This window comes from Chrysochloris asiatica, unplaced genomic scaffold (genome assembly GCF_000296735.1).
Source record: "Chrysochloris asiatica unplaced genomic scaffold, ChrAsi1.0 scaffold00010, whole genome shotgun sequence".
NCBI classification, from domain to species: domain Eukaryota; kingdom Metazoa; phylum Chordata; class Mammalia; order Afrosoricida; family Chrysochloridae; genus Chrysochloris; species Chrysochloris asiatica.
In genome coordinates this window covers 33,785,838-33,798,979 of record NW_006408528.1, presented here as the reverse complement: position 1 = coordinate 33,798,979, position 13,142 = coordinate 33,785,838, and the positions used below count along the sequence as shown (strand labels likewise).

General features: G+C 35.8%; 1 protein-coding gene across 1 annotated transcript in view; it reads left to right on the top strand.

Moving 5' to 3' along the window:
• RSBN1L (round spermatid basic protein 1-like) overlaps nt 1-13,142 on the top strand; it is a 105,329-nt gene that overhangs the window by 23,442 nt on the left and 68,745 nt on the right. The window contains exon 2 of the mRNA XM_006834358.1: nt 6,558-6,686. Within this exon, the coding sequence (XP_006834421.1) occupies nt 6,558-6,686 (129 nt within the window). The remainder of the gene's footprint in view (nt 1-6,557; nt 6,687-13,142) is intronic.

Sequence of the window (13,142 nt, the reverse complement as noted above, 5' to 3'; positions counted from 1 at the left end):
TTTTTTTTTTTTTTGGATGGGGGGGGGATCCATTATCTTTTAAATCCACTTTTCCATGAATTTTTGAAGCTCCCTTGTATTCATGATATAGATTAAGTTTTAGCCTTTTTATAAACTAGCTTTTCTTTTTTGTATCCTTGTATTAATCGCACAAATTTTAGTTAAAGCTGTTGTAGGTGCCTTTAAGTCAGTTCCTGACTCATAGTGACCCTATATAGGGTTTCTGAGGAGCAGCTGGTTTAAGCCACTGACCTTGCAGTTACAGTCTTAGTGCTTATCCTGCAGTGCCTCATTGGCATCCCATTAAATAATAATAAGTTAAAACAACAATCAGTGCTTATTATGACTTTGAAAATACTGTTCAGTGGCAGTTCAGAGATCCTTTGCTATATAGATTTCATGGAAAAGAGGAATTAAAAAGAAGAATTTTTCCATGAATTTTCTGAAGTCCCACCATATACCTATTTTCTTAATTTTTTTGTCACTCATTTATGCTCTTTGATAAGAAATAGTGTATTGGTTCATTTTTTCATTTTTCTCTAGACTGCATTTTTGTTGTATTTTCTTTTTGTACTTCAACTTGAACTGGTTACTGAACTCTGTCATAAACTGAATTGTGTCCCCCTAAAATTTGTGTCACAGTTCTCAGTGGTTTGGCAGTTAGGTAAGATGTACTCATCCTCTATGATGTGATCAGCCCTGATTGGTGTGTAAAGGGGTTTGGGAGCAAGGGCTGCAATGCTCTTACTCAGGTTACTTCCCTGACTCCATGGGGTGTGTCCAGCATCACTTTCATCTTACAAGATTTTACAACATCTAAACATGGAGTCATGGTATGGCACTATTGTAGGATGAGCACTACAAGGTCAGCGATTCAGACTCACCAGCTGCTCCTCGGAAACCCTGTCCACACAGGGTCGCTATGAGTAACAACCAATTCAGTGGCCCTTAACAACAGCAAACTAGGTGCATAGCTTTTATTCGGATACAGTATTGTGTGGTGTCTTTTATTGAGTCTCCTGTTTTTGGTGATTTTCTTTTCTTTCTGTAGTTTTTTTTTGTTTTTGTTTTTTGTTTTTAATTGTGAATTGAGTGAAGTGAAGGTTTACAGACAAGATCATCATTTTACAACCAGCAAATCATATACTTCATTTCATCTCACTGATTGCAATCTTAGTGATTTTCTTTTGAGATCTGCCCTGTTTGGGGTTCATCTTCTTGAATGATATTTATTTTCTCGTCTTTCATGATGTTAGGGAAGTTTTCTTACAGCAACTCTTAGGTAATTTTCTCCATACTTTTTATTGTTTCATTCTGTTCTGGAATTCTGATCACCTGTAAGTTACTCTTTTTCATGGTGTCCCATATAAATTTCAGACTGTCTTCTAATTTTTAAATTCTCTTTTCTGATTACTCTAGCTTACTAGTATTGAGAGATTTTTCTTTATACTCACTAGTTTGAGCTTCTATTGATTCAGATCTACTCTTCTGCCCTGTCACTGTATTATCCACTTCTGATATCTTAGCATTAATCTTCTGGATTTCTGTTTGCAGGTTTTGTATTGTTTTAAAGTTTGCATTTATTTTGTCTGTTTTTGTAGTGTTCTAAATTCTGAAATTTTTTTCTGTGTTTGCTTTCTTTGATCTCCCTGTCAGTCTATTGAATAAATATCATTCTTTCCCAGGTAACTCTATTATCTTTTCTCACTTAGAAATGCTTTCTGGCTCTGAATCTTAGTATTTTGTTTGAGTCACTCTCTTTTGTGTCTTCATGTGAGCTAAAATTGCTGTTGTGTCTGAGATATTGTGGGATCATTGCATTTATATTTAATGATTGTATATTGGTATGTAAGGTTTTCATCAACTGTGAGTGTGGTTAGAGAATGGAAGTGTGTACACTGTTTGTGGTTGTGCAGCTCAGTGTAGGATGTTTGGCTGTTTGTGGTTGATGTCTGCCTTTTCTCTGATGATACAGGAGCTGGGATTAGCTCTTGTCCGGTTGTAGAGCTTCAGAAGTTATTGTTGTGGTTGAGCTGCTTGGGCAAGTTTATTGTGTTTGTTTGTGTGGACAAAGAGGAGAAAAAACACACCAGAAAACAAAACAGATTAAACAGAGAAAACAGAATATAATAATGGAGAGAAAAGATATTTTAAAAGGCAGCGACCAGAAAAAAAAAAAAAAAAATATATATATATATATATATATATACACACACAAAAGAAAAAAGGGACAGGAAAATAGATGTACAAGAGAAAAACTAAGAAAATAAAGATAAGATAAACACACACAAAACAGAGAAAATGAAAAGAGAAAGCAACTGGAGAGCTGTTGTTAAGTGCCGTGCAATTGGTTCCGACTCATGGTGGCACTATATAGGGTTTCTGAGGAGCTTGAATTGCCGACATTGCGATTCAAACCAACTTTGCAGTCCAGTGCATTAACCCACAGTGCCATTCCAGAAATTAAGGGGGGAAAAGAAGAAAGTGAAAATGAGAAACAGAAGAAAAAATAAAAACAAAGAGAGAAAGGATAAATATCAGGGGAGCTGAATGGGAAGAAAGAATAAACAAAAAAATGATGAAACAATGAAAGGCAAAATAAACAAACAAACAAGTGCTACTGATGAATCTAGAGAGGAGAAAACTTTAGGGGAACTCTTGAGGTGGGTGGAGGAGGAATGTTAACAGCTAAGTTCCCAACCCCAAATGGTCGCTGCCTTTTAAAATTTCTTTTCTCTCCTGTATGTCTAGGTGTTATCTATGTTTGAGGTACTCAATCTTAAAGTGGTTTGTGGAGGCCCTTCAGGTTGGTATACTCTCAGTATCTTTCAGAACCTAAGGGCAGAGTGGCTGATTAGGAAGATTCCTGCTAATTTAATTCTGAACTGGAGGCTCTGTGGGTTCTGTAGATCTGGAGCAGAGCCTGCCTGAATTCGGGCACTGAGGTGGTGCAGTGGGCTCAAACTGCATTCCTAAACAACAGGTTCTGCTCTGGAGATAAATGAGGGTGGGGGCTAGCCTCACCTCTAGTGCCCTCAAAAGTGTGGGAAAGGAGAAGGAATAGCACCTTTTCTGTCATCCGTGTGAATCTGTGCCGTTAGCTCACCATCTGTCTCTCCAAATATGCTCCCGAAAGTAAGGTCACTGTGCTGTGGCTGGCTGGCAGTTCATTCACCAGTCAGTCTCCTCATCTCATTAAGTATTCAGTTCACTTCTCTGACCTTTTCTCTGAAGTTCGGTGTTCCAGGACTGTCCTCTGTGTCTGCTTCATTTTCATTTGGTCTCCCATGTCTTTGTTTTAGAGGGTCTGTGTAGTGTGCCATCTTGTCGGAAGTCCCTAGCAAATCTCTCTCAAAAGATTCTTTCACTGGACTTTTTTTTGTTTTACTTTTTATTGGCACTCTTGATCTGATGTTATGTATATATTTTCATCCCTACACTATTCTAATGACTTTAATACTGGCAGAAGCTAGGAAAATACATGAAATATTTAGAATGAATTTTATTATATTTTTGAAAATACTATTTTTTTAAATACTAAAAATTGGCAATCTGAAGTTATGCTTATAATGAGTCAACTGGTTATCTCAGGGATTATAGGATACATAGTCATCATTATCTTTTGCATGTAAGTGCTCAGTAGAAGTGTTACTAGTTGATCACAAACTCTAACTTCTGTAAAACCTGTAGTTATGAACCATTTCCTGTAAAACTTATTGTATTAAAAATCCAAGGTGCATACAATGGTTCATAATAACAAGGGGGCACTACTTTGTGATCTGCATCAAAACATTATTATTGCTATTGTTGTTAAGTGCTGACGGGTTGATTCCGACCCATAGCAGCCCAGTATAGGGTTTCCAAGGAGCAGCTGGTGAGTTTGAACCACTGACTTTGCATTTCAAACAGCTTTGCAGTCTGCTGATACATTAGCCCACAGGGTCTATATTGTTATGGAGTCCTGCTGTGGCATTGCGGACTAATGTATTGGACTGCAAGGTCGGTGTGAACCACATTGTTGGTGGTTCAAGCTCACCAGCCACTCCTTGGAAACCCTATACAGGGTTGCTGTGTGTCAGAACCTCCTCGACAACACATAACAACAACAACAATATTGTTAAAGCTGTTTTAGAATATCTGAAAGTATTTAATTTTTTTTTTTTATGTATAGAAAGCTGTGTTGTTGTTAGGTGCCATCGGGTTGGTACTGACCCATAGCGACCTTATGCACAGCAGAATGAAACACTGCCCGATCCTGGGCCAACCTCATTACTGTTGCCACACTTGAGTCCATCGATGCTGCCATTTGGCCATTCCATCTTGTAGGTGTCTTTCTCTTTTTCTCTGACCCTCCACCTTACCAAACATGATATATCCTTCTCCAGTGACCGGCCCCTTCTGACAATATGTCCAAAATATGAGAGACGAAGTTTGGCCATCTTGGCCTCCAAGGAGCACTCTGGCTGCACTTCTTCCAACACAGATCTGTTGGTTCTTTTGGCAGCCCATGGGGCACTTTCAGTATTCTCCTCCAACACCACAACTCAAAGGCATCAATTCTTCTACTGTCTTCCTTATTCACTGTCCAGCTTTCACATGCATATGAGGTTATGGAAAATATGATGGCTTGGGTCAGGCGCACCTTAGTCCTCAAGCTGACATCTTTGCTCTTCAACACTTTAAAAAAAAGCTTTGGTATATATTAAATACTAAGACAAATATTTGTTTAACTAGTGTTAGATACGAACCAAACCTAATAGTTTTGACTTAATACAAATTTGACTTATATACAATTTTAAGAGCAGAACTGATTCATAATCCAAGGACTGACTGTTGTTGTTGTTGTTGTTAAGTGCCTTTGAGTCGGTTCTGACCCATAGCGACCCTAAACAGGGTTTCCGAAGAGCAACTGGTGAGTTTGAACTGCCGACCTTGCAGTTCAAATGGATTTTGCAGTCCAGCACATTAACCCACAGCGCCATACCAGGACTCCATATTTATTATTGGACAGCACTAATTTATACAGGAGTTCTGGTATGACACTGTAGGATAAGCATTGGACTCCTAATCACAAGGTTGGTGGTTCAAACTCAGCTGCTCCTCAGAAACCCTACATAGGATCACTATGAGTTGGAACTGACTAAGAGGTACTTAAAAAAACAACAATCTAGACAGGGTTATATGAATTGGAATCAACAATAGAAAGGAAATAACAATTTTAGGAGATTGTGCAGTATGCGTATATTGTATATTACTGGATACTTTATCGTTTCTTGTATTTTTTATCATGTCATTATTATCAATAATAAGGGCTACATCATTTTCTTCTTTGTCTACAGCTTGTCTTTTGCTGGGTACATAGGAACTTGGTTGAACAAACAAGAGTTAGTAAGACATCAAATAAATTTATAAATCTTAAGATTTGCATTTTATGAATACAGGTCAGTGATTCCTAGATTTATTATACTATTTGTATTAATGATATAAAATCACTAAGCACTCTGGACTTCATGAAAAGAGAGGAAGTGGGTGCTGGTGGCCAGGAGGCAGGCTTGTAGAATGTGCCCTTTGTTGTTTAAATTAGTATATATTCCTGACTATTTCTGTGTGTTGGCCCTCCCCCCCCAAACAACAACAACAACAAAAAAAAAAACCCCAGAGTGACTGGAAGCAAATACTGTTGAATTATGATGCGCGGAAGAGATTGTAATCATTGCAATGAAACAGTGGTGTAAAGCCGATGTTCTCCTGTATAAACTTATCACTCAATTCACAATAAAAACTTAAAAAAAAAAAAATCACTAAGCAGCCAGATTAGTCATATCATTTTAGAAAGCATAAGAGTAAGGTAACTAACATCTAGTCTTATTTGTACTAGCCTCTAAATGGTTATTTTAGATCCTTCATTTAATTATTACGTTAACCCTATGAGAGAAGTCCTGGTGTGGTGCTGTAGGATAAGCACTTGACTGCTTACCACAGGAGTGTTGGTTCAGACTCACCAGGCAGTCCTTGGAAACCGTATACATGAAACCCTTTACAGTATGAATCAGAACCGACTTGACATTTAACAATAACTCGATGAGTAAAGTATTAAAACAATACGTTTTCCAGTTTTCCCCAAATTCAAACCTTAGGCTCTTTCTATTATAGCTTACTATCTTATTTAAAGATAACCAGAGGCTTTCTGCTCCCACAAATATTTAAAGCCTCAGAAACCCTATATAGGGTCACTATGAGTCAGAATTGACTTGAAGACACTTAACAAGTTAACAATAGTTAAGCTGATATTAAGTAAGTGAAGAATAATCATTAGAATAAAATGTAAATGGAATATGTTTGACAAGTTTATTTTGTATATATTCTATATGTCATATTCTTTATGAATGAAAAATTGAAAATCTTTATTTTGTACAACCTGAGAGAGTAAAAAAAAGACATATTTGTTTCTCATTTTGATTTTCTTGTGTATTGTAATTCCAGAAATTATACAGTAGCTCTTGGAGAAAAATAGATTGTAATAGTTTAAAATCATATACCCTTTTGTTGTCTTTCAGATAAAATCAAAGACAAAATCAAAGAGAGAGACAAAGACAAAGAAAAAGAAAAAGAGAGAGAGAAGAAGAAGCATAAAGTAATGAATGAGATCAAGAAAGAGAATGGAGAAGTAAAAATTTTGTTGAAAGGTAAGTGTATATTCAGTGATTTGCTTGTTATACATTGCTTAGTATACTTAGTGACGTCAATGATTAAAATAAATGTTATTTGGTGCTGAGATTTTGCTGAGAATAGGTATGAATGGCCAGGAAGTGAAAAGTAATTAGGTAGTTGTAGGTTCTAATCTATGTGATAACATATCTTTAATATGTTTATCTAGTGAGCCATTTTGAAAGTAAAGGCTTAAAAAAAAAATTGAGTCAATTCTGACTCATATAGAATAGGGTAGAACTGTCCATAGAGTTTCCAAGGCACATCTTTCTCACATAGAGTGTCTAGTGGGCTCGAACCACAGCTTTTGATTAGCTAACTAGTGCTTAGCTACTGCACCACCAGGGCATTTTAAAATAAAGATTAAGCTTCATTAAACGATTGTATTCTTTAGATAATTTTAAAATAATTATTGAATTCCATGTTTGTATTACTAGTTATTATCTGTGTTTAGATAATCTACAATAAAAGGTGAAAGCAATTTTAAGTGTGATGAGAATGTTAAAATTACTGATCTTCTTACAAATATGTAACATTAATCATATCATGGTCTGAGATTTAGGGGGGACCATTTTACTTTGAGCTAAATCTAGAAGGGGTACTGTTTTTTGTTTTTGTGTTGCTTTTGTACTCAAAAAAACAAAACAAAAACTTGTTATTCTTAATTAGGTGAAGGTTTTTAGAGCAGATCATCAGTTTTACAGACAACAATTTCATACATATTTTATTTTCTCTCATTGATTACAGTCCTCTCAATGTAATATCATTTATCCCACTTCCTCCTTGTGTTTCATGTTTCCATTCCTCATTTTCCAACCATCTGAACTTTGCCCTTGGCTAACTGCTGCCCTTTTCATCTCAAATGGTTGACTATTCTATGGTGTACATACCTCCCTAGTGTTATGGCTCCTCTAATAGAGTTATCTGTTGTTTGGCCAAAAATTGAGCCAAGCGGCTAAGTTCAGTTCCAGACTTATTTTGAATTTTCTTTCCCTTTTCCTTCCACTGTCAGGACTTTTTTTTTTTTTTTAATTATTTTTTAAACAGACAAGATCATCAACTTTGCTTTGAACCAGTAATACATTTTGTTTCATCTCAATGATTACAATCCTCTCCTTGCAACAACTGTTATCTTGCTTCCTCCCTTTGACTTCCCCTTTACATCTTATATTTCACAAATGATCAAGCAAAAATATATGATATATATACATAAAACAAAAAATATATATTCATTTAAATGTCCAAAGGGCCCATTTTGCAAGCCAGACTTCTGCCCGCAGGCACACAGGCTTTCTCGTGGGCCTTGAGTCCCCGCCTGCTCTCTCTCTCCATGCCATCGCCTCTGCCACTGTCTTTGCTGTCACCGCTTTTCTAGGTAGGATCTCACGTTTCACTCATGCTCTTTCTTCTTATGGTCTTGGGAATCTTCTGTTCCTGAAATGAAAGATTAACTACTCACCCCTTTAGTAACACATCTTCTACAATTAGAGTTCTGACAATCAGTTAGTCCTACTAACAATTGCTCTCAATTGAATCATAAAATCCTACCAGCATCATCCCTCATGCCTTTCACCAGATCCATCTGGAAAAGAAGAAAATGATTTTGTGGAGGTTCTACCTTACTACCTTTGTTCTAAAACTAATCACAGTCATGAAAGCTTGTAAGCTAGCCGATGAGATTAGTGCTTTTATAACCATTTTTGATAGACAATGAAGGGATACTGTTGAACTGTGTTTCTTGCATACTTAAGAATAGCCTCGTTTTGTTTCCTATTATATCCCTATTACAGGTATATTCAGTTATTGGTATTCTTGTAGAAGGAAGGAGAACTTGAAGGGTGGGTGATTAAGTAATAGATACAATGTAAATTCTATTTTTAAAAATCAGAACTTCACTAGAATTTGTGGTAGAATAGTAGTGACATTCTTCCCTCTTGAAGGTCTTGGGATCTTCTGTTCCTGAAATGAGAGCTTAAAATTCACTTGAATAGCAAGGTAAGAAGAATCAGTGACATTAGGTTATTAAAAAGGCAGAAAACTCATTAGTTGTTATATCAAATTAGCAATTGTTGATCAAATGAACCACTTTACCTTGATATTAATTTTGTACTGAATTTATGTGTTGAAAGACTTTATATCTATATAAGGTAGAAAAGGTCATACTGCATATGCAATGAAATAACTGATTAATTTATATTAAGATAAACAGTATTAGGCTCCATTTTCATTTCATTGTCATTTTCTGTTCTTTGGTGGCTTTTTATATAAGCTCTGTTTTCTACTTTCCAGAAATTTATTTTTTATGATAATTCTTTCAACCTTGAAGAATATAGCAAGGTTTAAGTTGATGACTACTTAGTTAATGCTCATGATCCTTTTGTTCTATTTCCTTGGCCAGTATGCTTTAGCAGTTTTGTCTAATTAGATTATAAGCCTCTGAGGCAGGAATCATATTTAACTATACTAGTGTGCTATATGAGAAGCTAATGATTACTGTTTAAAATGCTTACTTAACTTTAACCTGTTGATTTAGTTAAACAGACACTTTTTTACTCATCCACTAACTGTACAGAGATGCAAATTCCTGACACTTGAGAAAGAATCTCTTAGGTCATAGGAATAGTTGATAAAAATTCATATGTTCTTGATTGAGAGCTAGATTAATGTGAAATATGTGAATCTAGAGAATACACATGCAAATAAAATAAAAAGCCTTAAAAATGGACATTTACTGGTAATTTACAGTACTAACCTCATGGTGCTGTAGGATTAGCACTGGACTGCAAACAACAAGGTTGCCAGTTCAAAGTCTCTAGCTGTTCCTTGGAAACCCTATACAGGGGTGCTTTGAGTTGGAACCAACTCCATGGCACTTAACAATGACAACAGCCTTGATACAGAAGTAGATGAAAAAATTTAAGAGATATTTTAAACCAATCTTAACTGAAACCCAGTGATTATAAAGGAAAAAAGCATTACATAGTTGTGGAAATTTAGTTTGTGATTTCTAGGATGACCATGAGTTGTGAAGATTAAATAAGGTAAAGAACGGGGTAAGTTTTTGACCCACAGGTAGTAAGTGGATATGAATCTTTTTTTTTTTTTTTTTAAGTTTTTGTTGTGAATTGAGTGATAGTTTACATGTGGGAACATTAATTTTACATTCATGGTTTCATTGCAATGATTACAATCCCCTCTGTGCATCATCATTCAACAGTATTTGCTTCTATTCCCTCTCTGTTTTTGTTTTTGTGTGTGGGAGGAGGATATGCACAAAAACACTCAGGAATATATAATCATTTAAATAACCAAAGGACACATTCTGCAAGTATGCCTCCTGGCCTCCAGCACCTGGCTGCCAGCGTACAGCATTTCTTTTTTCATGAGTCTTGAGTCCTCAGCTGCTCTCTCTCTCCATTCCCTCATCTCTGTCTTCATCTCTGGTGTCGCTGCTTCTCTGGATAGGGTCCCACAAAGAATCCTTTTCATAATGTGTAAAATACAAAAATGAAATCTTATGGTTAAAAAACAACATTGAAACTTTCTCCTCTTCACCATGGTTAGTATATAGTTAATTAAAAGAATAAAAACATGATTAATCAGGAAAATGATACCTGTCCTATGTAAGCACTGAGTGTTAGTCATTGTTACTATCCAGCAAAAATAATTTGTTTTCCTTCTTTAGCCATTTCTCAAGTAAGCCTATGATTGTTGTTGTTGTTGTTAAGTGCCGTCGAGTAGATTCCAACCCTATACCCTGTATAGGGTTTCCTAGGTGCAGCTGGTGAGCTTGAAGCACTGACCTTGCAGTTCAAACGGCTTTGCAGTCTGGTGCATTAACCTACAGTGCCACACCAGGACTCCTATGATTAGGGATAGACAGTCTTTGTTACCTGTGTTGAAGAGCAATAAAAGAATTTGACAGGGATAGCATACTATTATTTATTACTGTGTGCCACTTTTTCCTTTATGACTTTCAACTTAATTCTCAGCTTATTGTAATTTTCTCTTGATAATGTTTCAAACTATTGACACACACAGGCGCTGATTGATGATGCATATGAAAGTTTTAAATAAATGCTAACACTTATTTCATACCAATCTCATTTTTTCCAAGTTTTCCTTAAAAGCAATGTCAACTTTAGTAGTGCTAAAAATACATAACACAGTTATATACATGCTAAAAATTGTTTATTCGTATTGTAAAAGTCTTGTTTCTCACTGACAAAACAGGATTGCTTGCCTTATTAAAATAATTATTTAAGGGAACAAATAAATTTTAAAATATAAACTTATTTAGTAGTTATTCTTGTCTTTTTATGTCTGATGTTTGCTAATTACTGAGCTCATGTATTTTACGTTGTTTATTAATGATAAGGTTTAAGAACATACATGTTATAATTACAGTGTTTTTTGGGGGGGGTACATTTTATGCTGATTTGGGTGAAAGTTTACAGAGCATATTAGTTTTCCAATCAACAATTTATATACATTTTGCTTCATGACATTAGTTGTATTCCCCTCAATGTAACAGCACTCTTTTTTAAGTTCCTCACTGGGTTTCCCATTTTCATTTGTCTATCTTTTCTGTGCCTTCTGAACTTTGCTTTGGGGCAAATGTTACCCATTTGGTTTCATATGGTTGATTGGTCTGAAGAGCACATTCCTCACAGGAGTGAGTAAGTGCTCACTTTATGGGCCTGTTTATTGTGTGGCTGAAAAGTGACTTCCTGGAGTGGGGTCAGTTGCAGGTTTGATCGTAGTCTTGGGAACTCACACCGTTCTATCAGACCATTAAGCCTGGTCTTTTTCCTGATTTTGAATTTTATTATGCATTTTTCTCCCATTTCTATCCAGAACCTTGTATTGCGATTAAGATCCTGATCAGACCTGGTGATTGCAGTATTTTTAGAGTAAATTTTATCATAATAGCATATCAAAAAAGCTTGCTGGTCAGCAGATAGAATGGGAGTTAAAAGAAACCAGTGTCCATGGTTATTGGTAGCCTACTAAAAGTCACAGGTGGTAATTTATGGCAGGAAGAGTGATAGTATCACAGTGGGAAGAAAGCAAAGTTGTTTTCCCAAAGACCAATGGTTGACATTAGCTAATTTTTACTTTTTTTCTCTATTGTGTATCAGTAGATGAAGTTGTACATATTAATACCCATATCAGCTCTGAAATCAGATCCAATTTTTTCTAGGCAAATTTATTTTTCTTTAGGAACACAAAAGACATGCTGAAGTTAGTGGTAAAAGTTAATGCGAGTGAATTTGTATTTTTAAAGGTTTTTGGTTTTTTTTTTCATAATTAACCATTAACATATGCTGTTTCTATCTCTGTATTTAGCTCTGTTCCCATGTGTGGGGTTTTTTTTTTGGTCACTGTGTGAGTATCTTTTTCTTTCTGGCAATGCTTGTTTGTTGCCATCTCTGTCTGTTTCTACCTCTTACTATCACAGTCTGGCTCTGAGCGTATGTGCCCTTTGGTCCTCTGTGTGTGTACCTGCGATGCACAGCATTTGCATGTGTCTTGTGGTCGTGTTTGGTCTAGTCTGTGACTTTCTGTGTATTCTGCACTATGTATCTTTGGTTCTGGGGTGGGAAGGGAAGTTACACAGTTAACTTAATGCTTTTAAAGAATTTTCAAAAGTATTTTCTATATTTACATACACTATATAAGGGAACTTCAAAAAGTTAGTGGAAAATGGAATTGATAGGTAAGGGTATTTTTTCATGAACTTTTGAAGTCTCTTCATATTTTAAAAATATGTTATTGCTTGTTGTTAAGTGCTGTTGAGTTGATTCCGATTTATAGGGACCTTGTATAGAGTTTCTGAGGAGCTGCTGGTGGGCTTGAACTGCCAGCCTTGTAACTGACAGTCCAATGTTTAACCTTTGTAGAGAAAGAAAATGAGTGAAAGATTACATAAAATCTTTAAAATCTGTGTATGAATGTTAGTGCCTCAGTTGTGCTTTAAAGAATGCATTTTACCTGTGTGTACTGGGGACTGCTGAGGTGCTGTTAAGTGTGATGATTCACGGGACTCAGCCCATAGCAATACGCATGACTCTGATTTGCAAGAAAAGGATACAAAGCAAATTCAATAAAGGGGAGCCACAGGGTGATGTTTAGAGGGAAATAGGCATACAAGATCCATACAAGCTCTGCTTAATTCCTTCAGCAGTGAATTGTGACAACACATATGACATGTTATCTATCAGGTACGTTCACTAGAGACTCATTGCCATACATTTTTTTTTTTTTAAATCAAATGTTTTTATTTTGCATTGAGTGAAAGTTTACAGGGCACATCATCAGCTTCACATTCAACCGTACATATAGCTTGTTTCATTACATTGATTATTATCCCCTCCATATATCATCAGTTTACAGTGTTTCTTTCTATTCTCTTTAGCTTTTTTTTTTTTTGG